Source organism: Trachurus japonicus, chromosome 15 (assembly GCF_045865225.1).
Source record: "Trachurus japonicus isolate A0001 chromosome 15, Traja_1.0".
In the NCBI taxonomy this organism is placed as follows: Eukaryota; Metazoa; Chordata; class Actinopteri; order Carangiformes; family Carangidae; genus Trachurus; species Trachurus japonicus.
The window spans coordinates 23,503,122-23,524,238 of NC_140921.1; the positions used below are offsets into that span (position 1 = coordinate 23,503,122).

The window sequence follows — 21,117 nt, forward strand, 5'->3', positions numbered from 1 at the left end:
CATATGCTTTATCTATGGAAGGATTTTTTTTGTGCTACAATAACTGGGATGAGTCAGTGTTGAGACGTGGTAGCGTAAACTCAGTTTCCATAACCCCACGTACCGTATAAATATGTATTATGTGCACAGATGTTAATAACCCATTATTTATACATGCATAATTATAGCTGTTGTCATCAGCTCAACTCTCTGAGGTACTTTTCCAATCATGCACGGTAAATGAAGAGCAAAAGGATCTGACATTGCTGTGTTCATGAGAAAGCAAAACCCTCCTCCCTTCACTATGTGCTGCGCCATGAGCTGTATTTAAGACCCTGAGACGTGTGTGTGTGTGTGTGTGTGTCTGTGTTTGTGTGTGTTTTCGTGAATACATTTCGTGAACACATTTTACACATTTGCTGCTGATCTGACGAGTTAGATAATATAATTGGCACTTTGTAATCAGGACACACGACCCCTCCCACTGTGTATAACCGTGGAAACATTAGAGGAAATGGAGAACTGCAGACTGAATTAGATTCTAGTGATGTCTCCAAACTTTTCCTTACACCATCTCTTACAGTAGCTACTTAATGCCCCACCGGTACACCAAAAACTGTTGGAGGTCACCCCCCTGCCCCCCCTCTCCTAAAACACCACAGGCTGCTCTGTTGCTTGTACATTTAGACAGGCCACCTTCTTAAGTGTCCTCCGCAAAATTAGATCAGCGCTTCCTCAGGCAAACATGATGCGACACACCTGAAGGGCATTCTTGTTTTGTTTAAACGGGCACCTTGGCGGTTTGCATAATGTCTGTGTTGGCGGATGGAAAGTTGCGAATAAAAAGCAGGGATCAGAGCAAGTAAGTTGTCGGCAGTTTGCTCTCTCCGCTCTGGTGAAAGAGATGAAACCAGGACTCTCAGGAACTGAAGTGAAATGAGATGAATCAGTCTTTTCACAGGTGTAAAGGAAAGATGCCATCTTCTGCCTTCTATCATCACCACCACTCCCTCCCTCCCTCCCTCCCTCACTCACTTTTCTCTCTCTCTCTCTACGTCTGTTGTGTTTTCCAGGCAGATGCTTTGCATTCAGAGGCGAGCGAGGAAACGATGAGCCACCCATTGAGATGATTAAAGTATCTCACCTCAAGTGAGTTGCCTGCTCCCCCCACAACCAACAAAACCAACAAAATACCATCACACTATCTTTGATGCCTTTCCCCAAGCCACACACACCTTTTATACAAACTGTACATTTACATATCCAATATACACCCAGACATAGCCTCTTACCTTACCTGCATAAGGCCATTTCCCCTTTGTCTTTCTCCATCCATATCTCTACATTTAATACTTCCCCCTTTCAGCTCTTTCTCTTTTTGTTTTTGAAATATTGTTACACCAGACGGGAATACTAATGGAGCTCTGTTAAAGAAAAAAACACAAATCCACCATTAATTAGGTTGTTTATTTATTACCGTCCCCAAAAACCTTTTTATATTCAGACTGTGCAGTGTTTCAGATCATTACTTCTCTATCCAGGCATTATTCATTGCTGCTTCCTAATGGGACAGTGATATTTTGAAAAATTAAAGAGCATGCATTTACAGTCATCACACATTTTATTGTGACATTAAACCATACACAAGTTATCAGAAATCAACTGCTTTTCTACACTCAGTCGCTCTCTATATACCTCTGCATTATATTCAAGGGCACTGTATTTTGACAGCATGCAAAGTCCTAGCCTTAGCATGCATCTATGATGTCATTAGTTGGCTGGTGTATTATGCTGGAAAGTGACATCTCTGATTCTCCTGCCTACATTAGGTCATGATTTACATTTAGAAGAAAATGTTCCCACCTCCAGAGTAAAACAAGTAGGCTGCACTGGAGGTAATGAATACAAGGGTCAGTACATAAGCCATGGCCCTGAAAAAAAATATCACAAACAAGCTGTGAAGAATACAGATTATCATTGTACTTATCTAAGTTCTCTTGTTAAGTAAAACAAATCAAATGTATGCTGAGAAACTGAGCTGCTACACTCTCAACATCTCATCACGAGGTAAAAGGCAGTGGAAAAATCTATAATTACAGGCCAGAGCAACATCTATTTTTCCCCCATATATAGTGTTTTATTATTTTAACCCAGCAAGTTACCACAGATCACAATCTTATAATAACAAAGGCCTGGGGGTATAGTCACAGAGGCTCACAGAGATGTCCAGTGCTGCAGTATTTCCGCACTGTTAAACACTGTGTCTTCTCTCTACAGCAGATTTTGCTCTAGGGCGATTATATAGTAGCTTTTTAAGAAGGGGGGCCTGTGATTCGCCCCAAATCTATGGGCGTCTCTATTTCCAAGTTGGTTTGTGGATTCAGCTAGAGTAAATGCAGGTCAAACAGCTGAATATATGATTAGATGTACAAGAAAATACACGTTCATGCTGTGTTTTCATTTTTCCGTGTAAACAGAGAAATACTACAATATGGCAGAGAGAAGAAACCTGACAGATGAGCAGATCGACATGAATTCCATCTGTCACTGTTGGTGCTCGTAATCTGACACATTGCTGTCTGAGGTGCCAGACTCAGCATCCAATGTTTAGACACCCAAGTCTCAAGGAATCTAATATTGGGATTGTGGCCAGTTTATATTTTTTCAACTGAACGTGTGTGTTTGTGTTGTCCATCCTCAGACAGTATCTGGTGGTGGTGTTCAGAGACAAACCCCTGGAGCTGTGGGACATCAGGACGGGGACACTTCTGCGGGAGATGGCTAAGAACTTCCCCACGGTTACAGCACTGGTACGGATAAATCTCTGTACTTAGAAAACCTTTTTGCTAACCGGTCCTTAGTTCTGAGGTGCTGTGCAGCGCAGAAACTGAAAAGAGAAATATTTCAGTAGGTGTTCAGGTGTGCACAGGTAGATTCACAGCTGCATTTGAACATCTTCAGTTTACATATTTACTTTAACAAAGAACTGTGTCAGTGCTGTTGACTCTTTTTCTTTGCTAATAATCTCTTGGACTTTTTCACCCCTACCTCTTTTGTGTTTGTGTGGACCATTTGAAAGATTAGTCTGCAAAATTTCCCTAAGCTCAGCAAAGAACAGTGGATTCATTAGGCTGGAGAAATGCTCATAAAAAGAGAGTTATGCTGGGCAAACTTTACAGTGGGGCTGTAAAATCCTCCACAGTGCGAATAAAAGTGCCAGTAACCTTAATAATACATGCTGGCCTCCCCCAGCCCCATATTGCTGTCTCATTTCCATATTGATTACCACCTCGAGTTAACCAGACTGCTGCCACTGTGCTCCAGCCGTTAGACACCCAGGCTTGGGAAACGAGCTCTCCTGTGAGCCTCAGTTTCATTTATGGAAGCATTAACAATCCATGCAAATGACTTCCTTTTTCTCTTATCTCTCTCTCTCTCTCTCTCTGATTTTTGCACTGAATTGGTTTGGGGTGTCACAGTGCACCAGTACTGACGATTAATGTGATATTCAAAAAATGAAACATTGATATTGTGTTCATAATACACTTATGAAAATGTCACTATGGCAGATTTCGGGTCCCATGGATATTTTTTTTTATATCAGTTCATGTGGTTGCCTTTTCAATATCCATTAAGTACAATGTTTTTTTGCACTTATGTACAGGTATAGTTGCGGTCTCTCCACCTCTCTACACTTGTGTTTGACTCACATTCATTTGCCAAAAAGAGACGTATTACACAGAAAACTAAGTTACCGGTAATGATTATTAGGATTATTGTTAATATAAGTTTTTAGGTATTTATTTTCAAGTTTCCTGTAGGTAATACCATTATATTGTTGTTAGTGTGAATTCTTTTTGCCATGTAAATCTGGTACTGTGACATCCTAACTGTTAATGCTGTAACTGTGTGTACATGTGTGAAAACAGGAGTGGTCCCCATCTCACAACCTGAAGAGTCTTAAGAAGAAGCAAATGGCAGCGAGGGAGGCTATTGCTCGGCAGACAGTGTCAGATGCCGAGCAGAGCAGTGTTGAGTCATCAGTCATCAGGTCAGCATCATAAAGCTTAGAAATTTTATCCGTGATTTTGTGTGGGGCAATAAGACATATTTCTCGGACTGACATTCATCTGTAAAATCCCACAACACAGTCAGTTTTATATTTAAAATAAATGGATTTAATAGGATCACACTGTCAATCTTGCTGTGGTGGAATCATATTTAACACATTTGTGTCATTTTGCAAAAGCACAGTAGCATTCCTTTGAGCTTTAGCAGAACAATATATTATTTTAAACCTATTTCTTTTTGTTTAGACATATATTTATTGTTTTTGTATTTGAACATCTTGAACATAATGAAAATAATAATCACAATATACTAAAGCTTATAAGGACACAAAAGTTCAATAAATAACATAAATAGATAGATAAGATAAAATAAAGCCCACTAGTCATTTAAAGCCTATTTCAATACATTCTAGTGGCTCAAACCTGTGGGTTAACACTTCTATAAAAGGACACCCAACTAGTTTTAACATACTCTGAATTGCAACACATGGATTTCAAGTGTTGTGTGGATATATTTATTTTCAATCATATTATTTTGTAATTATTTACTGATTTCTATTTTTCCCTTATCTTTACTATCTGTACTATCTAGTGACTTTAGAAACCTCACCCTGGGTTATAACCCCCTCTGTTTTCGGAATCACCGGGATAAATGGGAGTGGTAATGCAACTGTCAGCGGCAGAATACTGAGAAGTGGAAATTGGTCAAAAAACATGTATGCTGCAGCATTTATCTGAGGGAATTGTCTGTCTCTGTGATTTCTCCAACAACAGTCTCCTGCAGGATGCAGAGAGCAAGTCAGAGACCAGCCAGGCCATCTCTGCAAGGGAGCATTTTGTATTCACTGACACAGACGGGCAGGTCTACCACATCACCGTGGAAGGCAACACAGTCAAAGATGGTGCACGAATTCCCCCTGATGTGAGTCCAGAGACTAAGTCTTATTTTTTTATATCTATCTCTTCATGTATATATAATACTTCATGTTCTCCCAAACTACCTCAAGGTCCAGCCACAGTGATCCTGGCACAAAGCTTCCCCTATCTCCATTGTATCTCTGTTTCCATTCATTTTAATGTGTTTAATCCTTTCTGTACACAAGATCAAATTCTATCTCTTCATCTGTTTGTTATCTGCAGACACCAGTTAGTACATCCCTGCTCACTGCTTTTACCTCTGCTTTCCTCTGTCTATAAATATATGTATCAATCACATTATTGATAATTATACCTTTCTGTATTGTAACTTACAGTACACTGTCTTTTCCACAATATTTTATCTTCAGACACCACATGCATCACTATTTGAAAAGCAGATTTTTCACATTTTTTGTCATCCTTCTGTCTTTTGTTCTATTTTTGTTCTTGTGTCTCTCATTTATGATTAAAGGTTAAATCTTTTGTTTTCTTTCAACATTTTTTCTCACTGTCAAAGAGATTGACAAGAAGTGTTTCACTTCAGTTACGTTGCTGGTTTTTGCAATCAAACATCTGCATACTGTCATCATTTTTCTTCATTTTGGAGCTTGAAGGAAACACTGCTGTCTGGCTGGGAGCCAGCATCTTGCACAATTTACTCGTCTCTGTAGTAGAAGCCATTACTCCCCCTCTATATCCCGTGTCCTTCACATTTTTTGGGGCTTGTGTGAGAGATGATATAGGTGTTGGCAAAAGATAGTGAATTTAATGCGCTGCACTCGGTAATGAACTGTGTGGAATCAAGGTGAACATAAAACTCTACAGTTTTGTTTTCTTGCCACATCAAACTTTTTCTTTAAGAGAACTAACAGCCAACTGAAGGTGCGTGATTTTCAGTTTTTCATCAGTGTGTCATCAGTTTGTCCCAGATTATGTTTCCCACGTGTTTTCTGTATTGGCTCAGAGCATGACTCATGCTCAGAGACAGAGAAACAGTTACTGTATTTACCTGTAAAGCATTTAATGGTAACTTAGCTATTTATTTGCTTTGACAGCTGGGCTGATAAACAGAAGCAAGCTATTACTGAGGACAGGGTTTTTCTTTTCCCCTAGATGACTACAAGATGCAGCAGGTTATTTTCATTATTCTACAAGTCAACATGTCATCACTAACAAAGACCCATTTGTTTGCTAATTAGGGAAGTTTGGTTGACCACACACCAGTTATCCCAAGAGACATATAAATTGAGGTTATTGTTTGGTGAGACTTGGAAGATTTTGGATTCAGGAACATTTGACTCATTATCTTGTCATTCCTCATAATTGGGTCGTGATTAGTCATGCGATCAACCTTCTGTTGTTTATCGTTGGTCGCCCACATCTTCTGCCAATCAAAACAAGCACACACCTTATAAGAAACATGTATCTTATTTTATTTTTTATTGGAAGTGGCTAAATTCATCTTGCTCCATGCAGAGTTTCTGAAGGAAACCCGCTATAGATCTGTTTCTCAGGTCCATTTCTGAGCAGTGGCAGTCTGTGTTTTTCTCTCTGTATTTGTACCACACAGACAGGCGCAGGAGGGTTACCTGGGGATTTTAAAGCCTTATCTTTGTGACGGCTGCAGATTCATTGCTCAAAGATTTGCATACCCCAAAGGTTTTACAATCCTTTCAGGATGATAGAGGATCTTCATATCTCTGTCAGGAAACTGATGCAAACTCTCCTAAAAAGTTTTGTTCTAGCATCCACTGTACACACTGTGAAGGTGAGCTGACACGTAATCACTTTACATCAGCACTCTCTCTTGTTGCGAAGCCTCTCTGAAACTCAGACATCATGCTTGTTTACCACCCGGCTGACACAGATATTTTAATTTATTTTCCTGTTTTCATTCACGCTCATACTTTAAATGCGAGGGAGTATGATGTTTTATAGTTGAGAGATAAAAGCGTTTTTTATGCTGCTGGGAATATCCAAGGGTTGGCAGCATAAAAAACATGAACATTATGACATCATTTTCTTTGTTCTTTCCTTCTCTAATTATTTTATTATATGTACAGTAGGATGATTGTGGACTTCAAGGATTCCACCACCGCAGCTCGCTAATGAGGCTTCTTAAGAGCAATTCTCATAGTTTTGTGTCTGTAAATAGTTAAAAATAATCAAATGGGCAAGATGCAAAAAATGAAGACGTGCTCTAAAAACTAAATGATGATTTGGTCCAGTTCAGTCACAGTTTTCAGATACTTGACTCCAGTAGGAATCTTTGAGCAGTGGACAACTCTCCAGCTCTCCTCCCTTCCTTTCCCTTCTTTGTTATTCAACTTTCTTGAATGAACGAGATCTACTCGAGCCATCTCTGGAATGACCCCGCCCACCCAGCCCGGACACTCCCTGTTCACCAGCCTCCCCTCTGGCAGGCTAAGAACCATGCCAGGCCGCACCAACAGATTCAAACACAGCTTCTTCCCCATGGCTGTGAAGAGACTGCTGCAAGGAGCATAATCACTAGCCTGTGCAACAATCTGGACTATTACAATAACTGTTCCTTTGCACTACATATTTAATAACATATTTATTTACTATCATAATAACTGCTCTTTTTGCACATTTCTGATTTAAATACTTGATACATATTTTTATTAATATGTATTTGTTTTATATTTAATACGATTGATACAGTAGCTGCTGCAAGAGATTTCTGCTAAACAAAGTTTTGTTGTACTGTATCTTGTGCAATGACAATAAAGCATCTTCTTCTTTTTCATGTATCTTCCCACCTCCACTTGTGTTGCAGGGCAGTATGGGTAGTATCGCCTGCATTGCCTGGAAAGGTGACACCCTGGTGCTCGGAGATGTTGACGGAAACCTCAACTTCTGGGACCTTAAAGCTCGTTTGTCCAGGTGACAACTAAAGGCTATGATATTATGCAATTTTAATGGATTACTGTTTAGTAACCTTTAGTTTACCTTTAAATAAATGTCAATGGATTGATTACCCATCTATGTGTATTGTTATTTCTGTCAAAACAATCAGTCAAAAAATATCTACACATTGGACAGCTGATCTTTATGATTTAAAAAAAAAATGTAAGAACGGATCTGTGCCAACTTGACCAAAGCTTTTGATGTGTTCAGGGGAATACCGACACATCGTGGCTGGGTGAAGAAGATCCGCTTTGCACCAGGGAAGGGCAACCAAAAGTTGCTGGTCATGTATACGGACGGAGCAGAGGTCTGGGACACCAAAGAGGTGAGGCGTTACTCATGTTTCCTGTTGCTGGGGGCATTTCTTAGCAGCTGATTCATTGATTGTTTCAGTGTGACACTTCCTAAATTCCCAGCATGCACATCACCACACCACACTGCAGACCTCCAGTAAAGGGAAGGCTGCAGCTGTCTGCAGGCTCATAATAGTGTTTACAGTTTTACAGATTTACTGCGGCAGAATTAATGTGCTTCCATACCACCGTAATCACTGGAGCACTACGATATTGTGGTGGGTATATTTAACTAATGTTTCCTCTCAATCTAATGCTGTAGTAATAGTATTAATTATCCTCTTCTTGTTAAAGAATCATTATGGTTTGCTGTATAAGTACACATACACAAGTCTTAAAAGCTCTCTGTTGACATTTATAAGCTTAACCGTAGCAGGATGGATGGTTGTGATTTCTGTAAGCGTTGTGCTTCCCGGCTCCCTCTTTAACTTTGTTTGCCAAAGTCATCCAGAAAGTCCTCGCTCTGCACAGTCTTCATTACACCTCATCTAAGAGCCCCTTCTGGCTAGTTTGCACTCCAGTACATCATTTCATCTAATGTCATGCGCTACTTTTTGTTATATCTATCCACACCACAATATTTGTGAGCTTTGCCAGCAGCAGTGAGTGTTAGAATTTGAAGAGGGGATAAATGTGGATGCAGAAAGATGCTCTGGTGTAATAAGCAGCATGTGGTGGAAGGACGGGTGGAGGGAGATGGTCCCAATGGAGCACTATTGTCTGGATGGAGGGATGTGCTCTCTTGAGGGGAGTCGAGATAAGACTGTTTTCAGTCCCCAGTCATAAAAGCCAGACAACAGATGGATCAAGATGCAGAGCGAAACGAGCAGAAGCTATAGAGCGGGGGAGAGAGAGGAGGATAGGAGAGGAAGTGCAGGAGAGATTTCTGAAATGCTTCAGCGCTCTGCTGACAGCTGGCTTGTGCTGACTACCATACAGCCACGTGAAAAGCCAGAGAGAGAGGTTTTGGAAAACACATTGTGAACAGATCCACTGAGTCTCCCATTCTGTATCCTGCTATAGTAAACATGAATTAGTTCACAGTAGCACAACACTGTTTGAAATCCAATAGTTTATGATAGCATCCAAACAATATACTGTATATCTCTTTGAATTTGCAGAATAATGACTGGAAGACTCGTTGCAGATGCTGTGAAAAAAAGGATTTTAGGTGCCAGTTTCACTTGAACTACCTTGGCTCTTCCATCTCACAGGTCCAAATGGTGAGCAGCATGCGGATTGGTCGCAACGTGAACTACCGCATCCTAGACATCGACTGGTGCACATCAGACAAGGTCGTTCTGGCTTCTGATGATGGTTGTATCCGAGTGCTGGAGATGGCCATGAAGTCTGCCAGCTACCGCATGGATGAACAGGACCTGACTGGTGAGAGAGAGATAGAGGACAATTGTAAAATTTATGACATAGAGGTTTTAGAGGAGAGAAACAGGGACTAGATCTAGATGTAGTAGTTTTCTGATGCCACCTCCTTATTTTTTAAATGATTTTAAATGGCATATGGATGCCTGATGTCATACTATTCAGTTAAGCTCCATTCTGAAGTTCTGTCTGTTTATGGGGGACATGTCCAGATCCGGTGTGGTGTCCTTCCCTGCTGGTGCCCAGAGCTGCTCTCACCCTCAAGGCATTCCTGTTACTGCAGCCTTGGTCAGGAACATTCACCATGGACATCACTCAAGTGTAAGTCTCAAGTCTGAGTAAGCTGCTGTAAATGTGTCCACACTCATGAAATAATCCCATTTATGATTTCATGAGTAGGGCTAACAAGTACTTTACCATTTGCTTAATATTTGCTTATTTACTCATGTGGCCAGTTTTAAGTTTCAGCTTCACCAGACTATTCAACTGTGTGAAGAACTCAGAAGAGCCTTTAGTGCTGAAGTTCTGTATCAGGGCTGACCAATGCATTTTGAATTAACTCTTATAGTCATATAGAGTCTGATCCAGTACCAGCCCTTTGTGTAACTTGTAGCAGTGGGGTACACTAGCAGTAAAATGAAATCCATTGGTACCTATTCCTAAAGGTAGAGCAAGTAAGGAGACATTGATAGTTTCAATTATGGATATATCAACACAGTGAGGGATGAGCAGAGCTGCTTTAGTTTAAACTGCATTTGAACTTTGTACTGTAGGCAGAAGTCAATCTTCTGTTGAATTTCCCTGCAACAATGCTCACAGGCTGGCCTCCTATTGTACTGTTTTCAGGCATTTGTACTAAAAAAACTACTATATTTATTGTACCATCCCTGTTCAGTAGTTTCATTTTTGTTTGTGGCTTATTTTTTAATTACAAAGCAGAATTTACAAGACAGAATCATTCTTAATGATCACGATCCATAAAATATTGAATGCATTTCTAATCATCAAGGCGTAAGACTTGCCTTGATGTATTCTGTTAGACTTCGAGAGCATATGGCAGCCACCCAAGCGTTCAGTTTATTACCATCATAAAAAACAAAACAAAACAAAATACAGACCACCTTTGTAAACAAGTCAACACGGGAGCCTGCAGAGGCCATCCTGAGCGAGGGAGACTATTGTTGTTTTGTTTTTTGTTTTTCAGACTGCTACATCTGTGTTTAACTATAGACAAGTGGCCCATTTAACCGAGCTCTCTGTGTTGCACTGCTTTCTTTTATTAACCACACACAGCTGCCTTATCGTAAGTCAGGCAGCTATATTAGCAGCGCTCGCAGGGTGCTACCTGACCTCAGCATAAATGTTTGAATAGAGTTATCTATTACTGCCCGACGCCACAAATCGACTTCTCATAACAAGCAGCTTCTCAGCTTCCCATTTGCTGTAATATCAGGTCAGGTTTTTTTTTTTTGCATTTGCAGAAGACTTGAGAGGAACCATTTGACTGAGTTTGATCTCTGTGTTTCAGAGACTACACTGAGAAAAACGAGATAAAAGGGCTAATCCAGGAGCAGCTCAACTCCCTGTCGAAGTAAGTTATTGCACGATTGCTTTGTCTTGTGAGGGCAATTGCACTCTCCAACTCAAACTACTGTATTTCATATTGTCATCATGAAAGCACCAACAATCAAGTGTGTGTGTATGTGTGAGTGTGTGTATATCATATTGTAAGTTGTCAGTTATTGTTTGTGTACTTTTAACTTGCAGTCCCAGTCCCAGGGCTCTTTGTATTTAGACAGCAGACCCAAAGAGCAAGTAGTCTGTGGGCTCACAGATAAAAGAATCTCCTGTAACAGCCACAGTGTGCCCGCTGTGTTTGAGACATGTAATTGGCCCTCACCGTGTCCTGATTGTCAGTGTCTGATTGGCTCCCCAGTGATATGAAGAGTGTGCTACTGGACCCAGAGTTGAGTCTGCTGCAGCGATGCCTCCTGGTCTCACGGTGAGCTACGACTCAGCATGGAGTTACCCACTGTTTGCTGTCTGCACACACTGCACTGTGTTCACGGGGGTTTATGGCTTCTCCAGCACGATGTTTTTATTAATATTCAGACAGTGCATCTATGTCAAAGACTTGAAGACTTGACATAGAAGTGATAGCTACTGATAGCTGCTGTGTTTGAACAAAAATACTTTGTTTAAGAGACAAAGAAGCAGGATGACACCAACCCCTTTTATCTCTATCATCACGGGGTAAAATAGACTTAAGATTAATGTAACAATAAACACTGAAACTATTACAGAACACATGTTAAATCTGCCTTTGATTCAGTGTATGCTAATGTCTTCCTGTCTGTCTCTTGTGTTGAGTTTGTTGCAGTGATCTTACGCTGAATTGGGTTTGTAGCTTGTTCACTGATCAATCTGGATATAATTCAGTTGAGTGAGACATAATTAGATGGTTTGGGGATGATTTCTCCACAGGAATGTGCTTAATTTTATATTTCCATATCATCATTTTTTCCACACGGTTTACACACAGTTTTCACAGAGGATATTTGCGGGATATCAATAAAGAAATACCACATTTAATTTAACATTATTGGGGATAGATGAGCATAATGATTCAACATTGAGCCAAATGTGCTGCTGAATTATTAACTTTTAAAACTGTCAAGTTATCTACCATACCATATTTTTGCTGTAATTGTATAGCCGTGATTCTTCATCTTTTAACAAACATTACATGAGAGCTTGTGTCAGCAACTCTGATCTCATCTCTGCCCCACTTCTCGTTTCCCTGGAGCATCTTGACAAATCTAGAGCAGCCAGTCTGCATCCTGTTATCAAAGCCGTGATGTACCTGAACCCTTATTGGTGCGGGCGACTGTGCTCGTTCACGGAGAGCTAATGCTCATTTCTCTGTATCCCGCTGTCCAAGTCACCATTGTTAAGGTTGGCAAGGTAGCCTAGCAACAGCCATGTGCCTGCGCAGATATGTGAAAAGAAGGCTGAGGGAGGCAAATGACAGATGAAAAAGCTGGGAGATGCGGAGATAGGGTGGAGGGCTGGAAGAGAGAGGTGTGGACTGTAAGAATAGGAACTGCAGTCATTAGTGAGTACACCATCCGGCAGGTTAAGACTCTGCAGGTCCACTAACTACTCCAGAGAGAACATTATCCACCCTGAGCCCAGCTGATTGCCTTGTTGTGATAAACTGCAGGCTGTTCGGGGATGAGTCAGACCTTCACTTTTGGACAGTTGCCTCCCACTACCTCCAGTCGTTTGCCCAGGCTCGTCAGCTGAGTGTGTCCACTGCAGAGGGTCAGGCTCCAAGTGAAGGAACCCAGCCATCACCTCAGAACCACCTGGACATCTGCCACGACGTCCTGTGTGAAAGCTCCTACTTCCAGGTCAGTAGATCAAGAGACAGTCAAAACAAACACATGACTGGAGCTTTCAGCATTCTCAAAAAACAATCCCCTCCACAGTCATTCATAGACACTTGAAGTAAGCCCATGCACAAGCACACACCACCAGCCTGCCACTTGTCATCCACAATGACAACAGCATGAACCCAGTGACACTGTATGTTCTGCTGTTAATGACATTGTATCTCCTCTGTTGTCTCACTAAGCCTCTTCCTTCAAGGGAGGCTACATGCACTTTTAAGCCTTTGAGGTCAAACCCATTTTGCGCTTCATTCCTCACCAGATTTAATTCTCCCAACAATACCCAACAATGATTTCTGGCCCACACCGGGGCACGCTCAATTAAATAAACCCCCCCTCCTCTTGTTTGTGCCATGTCATTGCTCGCACCGGTGAGTCTTGCTGATGAACCAGCACCCAAGGACCTTGTAAACAATACCAGAAAACCTCTTTTTGTTTTTTGCTTTTTCCCACCTTTACTTATTGACTTCTTTTGAAGAGAGTTAGAAAAGTTTCCTCAGAAGATCCCCATTGATTGGTCCTTCTCTGCTCTGTCTGCCCTCATCACTCTGATGGGTGACATTGCTGAACAAAGACACCCACCTTCATGTTACCATCTGAATGCTAAGGACTTTTTTTTTTACATTTGTCGTTGTGCTGCATAGTGTTGCCTTTTCTTCAGATTAATAGTTTGTTGAAAAAAAGTTTGAATAGTAATTAAAAAGTTGGCTCACTGTGCAAGTGAAGACAAGCATTCACTGCCTTTTTGGCTCTTTTTTTTTCCAGTGGACCCAAGAGTGCAAAGGAAAAAAACATGTACCTTTTTTTGATGAAACGCGATTATCCAGTTCATGAGAAATGTCAAGCAGCTTTTAGCTAGCATCAAGGTTTGAATTAGCTGAATGCAAATGGACTGTAATTTGACTCAGTAGAGCCCGCGTCTTTTCTTTTTTTTTCTTTTTGGATTATGCACTTTTCAGTTTTGTGAAAGTTCTTTTCCTTGTTAATGAGGGGCCATGCAGTGATCACAAAGTTAGGACTTTCAAAGAGTTGCCCAGACAGTCTTCTGCTGCATTTGTCTCCTGTTGTCATAAAACAGCCTCACTGGAAGCAGCCCGACTGTAATTACTAATATCCAAGACTCCAATACAGAGCACACAGCTCTGAAGTTACTAAACTAATTTGGTATCTCTGCAAGGATTTATGCCCACAGCTCTTACACACAGAAGAATTCATCATCATAAAAAGTCCAAAGATGTAAAGCTTCAGTGGTGGATACAGATACACAAGTCTTCACACACACGGACACACATGCAGAGTAATTAATTTTCTCCCGTGTTGTTACTTCTTCTCTTATTGTACCATTTTCTTTTTCTTTGGCTGAGGAGCTCTCATACTTTCAAGTGTCATTGCTGTTTTACGCCTATTATTCTCTCGCTGACATAAGCCTGATCTCCCATCAGGGAATCCGTAGTGAAATAATGGGAAAAAAGCCACCAATAATGAAAGTCAGTATGGGAGGCTGTGGAACCAGAAACACTGTGAAAACTCCTGAATATTTTAAAGACTATAATTATATTCTCCATCTCTGGACTCTGTATTCCTATAATTGTCCTCTATCCATTTTTTTTTTGCTCATTATTAGTCAAATCATGTCCTTGGGGTATAATATATGTGTACTAACACATTCCTTCGGTGTCTCTCTCCCACACAGGCACACACACACACCCACACACACACAGACGCACAATGTTTAGCTATAGGTCTTTTCAAGCTGTGTGAAAAAAGAGCAAGCTAACTTGTCTTTCCCACTTCCCCACTCAACAGAAGTTCCAGTTGGATCGGGTTCACCTGCAGGAGGTGAAGCGTTCCAGTTATGATCACACTAAGAAATGTGCTGACCAGCTCCTCCTGCTGGGTCAGGTAAGTACAACACTACCCACACTGCCCACATAATTATATACGGTATGTAAGGCTGCTGTAGATGCAACAATGATATGAGATAAGAGTTCCTGCTCAGATTTTCCAGTTTTTAAACAAAATGAGGAATTCATCTCATCTTCTGTGGACTGGATGATGAGCTCTTAGTTTTTGTTTTGATCTCCTTGATAGTTATTTTTTGCGATGTTTCCCCCCTGTAGCTTTAAGACTGTACACTACTCTTCCTCTCTCTCACATGCATACATAATATCACCTCCACACACCTTAGTTGTGCATATAAATGTATTGTCATACTTATTGTCATACTTGTAGATGGGTCATAGCAGTGCTGGGGAGTCTGGTGAAATAAGATGGATGGTAAGTGCTGCCTCTGTCGCCCTTTACGTCTCGGCCTGTGGGGGAAGGATTCACCTCTCTTCAATGTCACAGCTTGTTCACTAATCACAGGCTGCAATCAGTGTATTGTGTATGTTGGATGTTCAGTCTTTCAGTGGGCAGACAGGCAGAGGGCAGTCTGCCGTGACCCCAGCGCGAGCCTGAGCCTTCATCTCCACCAGATGAAAAGAAGGATAATCAAGATAATTTCTCCTTGCATTTCTGTGCTGTTCAGCTCACAGTGAGCTGCTTAATGCCTTGTTTGTCTGCGCCGCCTCAGTCATTACTCTGTCATCTCTTTGTTGTTGCTCTCAGACGGACAGGGCAGTGCAGTTACTGTTGGAGACGAGCGCAGACAATCCCAGCTATTACTGTGATTCACTGAAGGCCTGCCTCGTGACCACCATCACCTCCTCAGGCCCCTCGCAGTCCACTATCAAACTAGTGGCCACCAACATGATTGCTAATGGCAAACTAGCAGGTAGTCTTTGAAGAATCCTTGGGTTATTAGGGCCTTTATCTCTTATAATATATTTTTATATTTGGTCACAATATTTTTTTTGGAAAAAAAAATAGTCCTACTTACTTATAATCAACTGTATATAAAGAAATTATTATATTTGTATCTGAGCTGAGTTAGCCACCACAGATCAGTAATTCTCCATTTACAAACTCTCCACCCTGCTGTTTGTCAGAGGGAGTACAGCTGCTGTGTCTGATTGACAAGGCGGCCGACGCCTGCCGCTACTTGCAGACCTACGGGGAGTGGAACCGAGCCGCCTGGCTGGCCAAGGTAACTCAGCGTGACGGCTTCCATCAACAGCAAACATCAGCCACTGTGTAATGTTTGGATAGTTTGTGAGTGTGTGGGTATGTGAGTGATAAGGTTCTACATGCTGCATATGTGTATGATTGAGTTTGTATATTTCTTTAATAGTTATTTGTAAAAACAACTTTAAAAATGTATAGGATAATTGCATATTTTCACCTTTAAAGCTGCTGGGAGTTTGAGGAGCTTGTGTGTTGTGTTCTTTTCCAGGTGCGTCTGAACCCAGCAGAGAGTTCAGATGTGCTGAAGCGGTGGGCAGAGCATCTGTGCTCCCCACAGGTCAACCAGAAGTCTAAAGCCATCTTAGTGCTGCTTTCCCTGGGCTGCTTTTCCAAAGTGGGAGAAATGCTCCACAGGTAAGATGAAGAATATCTCGGCATTGTCTGTGTCTGAATGAGCAGCAGAGATATCGTCATTTGTTGTAATTTATTAATTCCTTTCATAGAACGCATGTATACAAACAAGACATCCTTTGCCTTTGCTCTCTCCTCTTCCACCCACAGTCATAAACACTCGAGTCTTTTAAGTCCTTTCTTCCTGAGTGCATTTTAAGGACACTTCAGAGTGTATGATGTAGTCTGACTGCATATCTTTTACATCACATCCACTGGTCTACCTGTCCTTCTTGACAGCCCCTGTTCCCAGTTTCTCCAGCAGCAAAAAAGCTCTCAGAGAATTTGAGAGGCATCAGGATGACAGGGTTTATGAATGCTGTAAAATCACAGACATAACTGCAGGGATGATGCTAGTGTCTGACAGAATCTCTCACCAACTCCTCCTGTGTGTCTTTCTTCTCCTCCTTCCATCGCCTGGACAGTATGAGGTACTTTGATCGCGCTGCCCTGTTTATTGAAGCCTGCCTGAAGTATGGGGTGATGGAGGCCAATGACTCTTCCAATATCCTTTTTGAAATTGTGTTACTAAAGTCTGGGGGCAATTTATGACCATAGTTAGCCCTGCTGTAACTTCCGTCTCTGCTCCGGACGAGCACTCGATGGCGCAGAGCCTTTGTCACAATGACGGCCAATTTAGATGCTCCACCGAGCACATCAAGCCACGTTTCACATGTTCCTATTGCTAATATCACACCCCTGCCACAGAGTGCAGTTAACCCACAGACTCATAAGAGAGCATTTACAGCCTATACCTTGAAAGCATATTGTGTTACACCGGGCTACTGATCGAAAGATGATATAAAATCAGCAGCCACAGTGTTTCACAGTTGGTTAGTCTGTGTTGTTTGATCACAGTTTATTGGACTGTTTGTATTTGACTCTGTTGGAAATGTGTTTACAGCTTAATGCCTAAAGAAAACAACATGGTCTCAGACGGTTACTGTGACACAGTGGAGCTCAACTTGCTGACTCCTCAACAAAGTGAGAAATTAACTTTATGGTCCACTAGTTACTGTGGTTACTGGATGAATTGGTTTTACCAGCCACTCCTTTTCATCAGTCATAGTAATGCTCTGCATATTAGCAGTGAAAAACACAGCAAGGCGGTGGGAAAAAAAAAACCCAATGCTGGTACTCTAAGGCAATGTTTCACCTAGAAATTATTTGCATGCAATGAGCTAAGAACATCCTTTTTGTGTTGTTCAATGTTTAGAACTGGCTTGTAGCCACTTAGTGATTTCTGATTTATGGAGCAGCAAAGCCTCCACGAGGGCAGGAGTTATTTATCAAGCTGTTTCTATTTAAAAATGCATATTTTTCTAACATAATATTCGCTTTTGTTTGTGTACTTTTTTTTTTTTAGAAAGACTTATGGGTGAGACATTAGTGGAAAAGCCAACACAAAGAGCTCTATTTTTCTGAAACCAGGCCCGAGCACAAATGCAAGCATGTGTGACCAACTAATCTTTGTAAATTTGTTGACTAGGAGCAGTAGTGCAAACAAGGTGCAGCAGGATGCTGAAACACACTGCACACACTACTAATAAGTGTTTCTAATACTTAGCCTTCTCTCACTGAATTGAAAGGTGTGACTTTAGACTGTGTTACCTTAATACCAAAATATCCCTGCATTTGCATTATGAGGTGATCTGGGATCTGGTGACAGCAAACGTCAGCAAATATAACTCAGAATGTTTTACACACCAGACTTTCCACTCAAAATCTGTAATTAGAATGATTCTCCATTTATTTTAATAGGTTTATCACCTGAAGATTTTAATATGAATCATGTCAACTTTAACTTCAGGGAGTCAACACTGTTTACCACTTTTTGGAGATTTTATGTTGCACCTTTCCCCTTTTAGGAACTGTTAAGTGTAGTAGAAGTCACACTGCTCTGACAGCTCAGTGAGCTGAAATGACAGAATTATTCTGGGTGCTGGCAGCTCTCCGTGCTTGACTATGTTAATTACATCCCATGAAATGCTTTAAATTCTCCTTGACCTGCATTTGCACATAAACTCATCGAGGCTGCGTTTTTGGACTATGCACGGCTGCTTCGCTCGCTGGGCCTGCGGGAGGGCGCCGCGCTGTGGGCATCACGGGCCGGCAGCGCTGGGGAGCAGCTGATGGAGGAGCTGTTCCAGGGAGAGGGAGGCGTGCCAGAAGCCATTTTTGGCGAAGAGGAAGTGGAGCTGGGCCAGGAGAGCACCGAGTGACCTCAAAAACCGAAGGGAGGGGTTTGAAAGAGAAGGGATGGCATACTGATGCAAATCAAGGGTCGGCCATTCAGTCTAACATCAGTAACTTACCATGCGTGAATTAACTTTGTGTCGACATCCAGGAGAATCATGACCATCATCTCCACATTGGACAGAGGAGGTATGAGGAGTTTCCTCCATATGAAGTTGTTAGTCAGTCAGTCACTAACGTCTGCCTGTGTCTGTGGCTGTGCTGAGTTTCTAAATGTGTGGTATGACCAGTGTGTGTTTGTGTGCGTACGTGTATGCATGTAACAGCCCCAAAAGAAACACACTTGTTTCCTCATTCCCTTCAACAAGTGAGGTAATACACATCATCGTTATTTCCCTTGATATCAGTGTGTGACATTGTTGGTTGATGAATTTAACTCATTTGATTTGTTTAATGGTTGCTTGTCAAACTTTATTTTCTGTGCCTGTTTTAATAATTCCAAAGTACTGTTGTAGGTCTACAGGTTTCATTTACCTTTTTGCTGCTGAGATGACATGTGGCAGATATTAACTTTTTCCAAAAAATAATACATTCAGTATCTCAGTTTGAAGATGCACTGCCATTATATTGGGCCCACATAACCACTACTCCATGACTGAATTCCAAAATCTTTTTTGATTTAACCAAAAACATCACATTATGTGAATGAGAACTGAATGAGGCTTAGTTGGGTCTAAACTGGATGTTTTCTCCACAGTTGGTGGTGCTGTGAGAAGCCTTTGCAGAGTAACTATGATAGGGCAGTGAAATTAGTTAGCCTGGCCACCCTGCACTTATGATACTTTTATCATTGTATATTATCTCCCTGAGTTGAGAGGGAAGAAGAATCTACTGCTGCCACCTCTGTGATACCGTTTAATTAGCTTGCGTAGACTTGAGTTCAGTTAAATAGATGCTGGTTGTTCATTAATCCATTCCATTAATCCAAACGGGGTTTTTAATTTTCTACTTTTATGAAGACTTGGGAGGATACTTTGCTCTGTGTGTGCTTTGATGTTCGTATAATGAGGTTGCTCTCTGGTGTGTGTGTATTACAAGAAGAGCTGTCAAAATGTGTTGTAACTCATTTTAATCAGACCTCTGACGGATCATTTACACACAAACAATACTATGTGCTGCTCCTACTGTTGTTCGTTACAATCACAAAAACCTGACACAGTTTAGGGAGTGGTTTAGCATCGCACTCTTGACTCCTCTGCTCTGCTTTTGCCTGATTTTTACATAGTAAATATCTACTGATCATCAAAATCATCTATATGACAATGCAACGACTTTTGTGATTGTGTGTTTAATTGCTTTGTAACATGTTAAGTTGTCCTGCAGTAAGACAGTAACTTGATCTACAGGACCTTTTTAGTGTGTTATTGTGTTTCATAAACACGTCAGTGCTGTTTCTCTTCTGTGTTAAGGTTAACCCCAGGCAGTGTCTCTATGACAACCCAAGCCTATTTTTGGGGACTACATGTTGTTCCTTTAGATCCATTTTACATAGCTTCACTAACATACTGTAGAGTCACGTAGAGAGCCAGCATAGAGTCATACAACCCAGCAGATAATCAGCTGTAGTTTCCCTGGTGCTGTGCATCTTCTTCCAATCATGTGATGCAGTATGCACATGTACTGTACTGCCTGTACTTTATGACTGGGCACCAGTTTGATTAACACTTGCTGCTTTTCTTTGTACTACAATGAACTTTACAAAACAAAGCTGTTCCAAACTCAGGCATGTAGATGAGGGAGAGGAAATGCCTGGAACAGTGTGTTTTGTAAGAAGACAAAACATTGTGACGGTGTCAAAGCTTCGCCTTTTTTTCATTGTTCTCTGTTCATTGTTTACACAGTGATCCTTATGCTTTAAGCTATATAAATATGACAAGAGAAGAAAAGATATATGTATATATGGATGGCAATAAAATCAATATTATTAACTTGAGGTTTTCAGTGTGCTGTTTGGTGTCTGAAGATGCTGACACAAGAGGGCGCTCTTAGCCCTCATTGGCAAATTGGCTGTGGCGCTCTGGTTTAATGGCATGGTCGTTTTATAAGAAAAGACCTGTTCCATCAAGTGTTCTTTGCAATTATCCTCTTTTAATTTCAACGCAGGTAGATTGAATCTGAATGTACGTTCATTTATCAAACTGTCTTAAAAGTAAATTAGTTCTTGCATGAGCTGCTTCCGCAAATTAATTACTTCTTTTCTGTTCAGAAGGAGGGCCAACAGCTGGCTTCAGCTCGCTGCCCGGCTCTAACCGTTTTCACCCT

The 21,117-nt window shown here is 41.2% G+C and overlaps 1 protein-coding gene across 1 annotated transcript in view; it reads left to right on the forward strand.

Annotated features, from left to right (window-relative positions):
• The window catches only part of wdr11 (WD repeat domain 11), a 54,002-nt gene extending 33,243 nt beyond the window's left edge, over nt 1–20,759 (forward strand). The window contains exons 13-29 of the mRNA XM_085800594.1: nt 1,053–1,128; nt 2,681–2,789; nt 3,909–4,030; nt 4,824–4,971; nt 7,768–7,874; nt 8,109–8,223; nt 9,466–9,637; nt 9,844–9,952; nt 11,160–11,222; nt 11,568–11,633; nt 12,855–13,044; nt 14,890–14,985; nt 15,694–15,859; nt 16,074–16,171; nt 16,418–16,563; nt 17,025–17,104; nt 18,619–20,759. Of these exons, the coding sequence (XP_085656720.1) occupies nt 1,053–1,128; nt 2,681–2,789; nt 3,909–4,030; nt 4,824–4,971; nt 7,768–7,874; nt 8,109–8,223; nt 9,466–9,637; nt 9,844–9,952; nt 11,160–11,222; nt 11,568–11,633; nt 12,855–13,044; nt 14,890–14,985; nt 15,694–15,859; nt 16,074–16,171; nt 16,418–16,563; nt 17,025–17,104; nt 18,619–18,821 (2,066 nt within the window). The 3' untranslated portion in view covers nt 18,822–20,759. The remainder of the gene's footprint in view (nt 1–1,052; nt 1,129–2,680; nt 2,790–3,908; nt 4,031–4,823; nt 4,972–7,767; nt 7,875–8,108; nt 8,224–9,465; nt 9,638–9,843; nt 9,953–11,159; nt 11,223–11,567; nt 11,634–12,854; nt 13,045–14,889; nt 14,986–15,693; nt 15,860–16,073; nt 16,172–16,417; nt 16,564–17,024; nt 17,105–18,618) is intronic.
• Nucleotides 20,760–21,117: the final 358 nt, after the last annotated feature.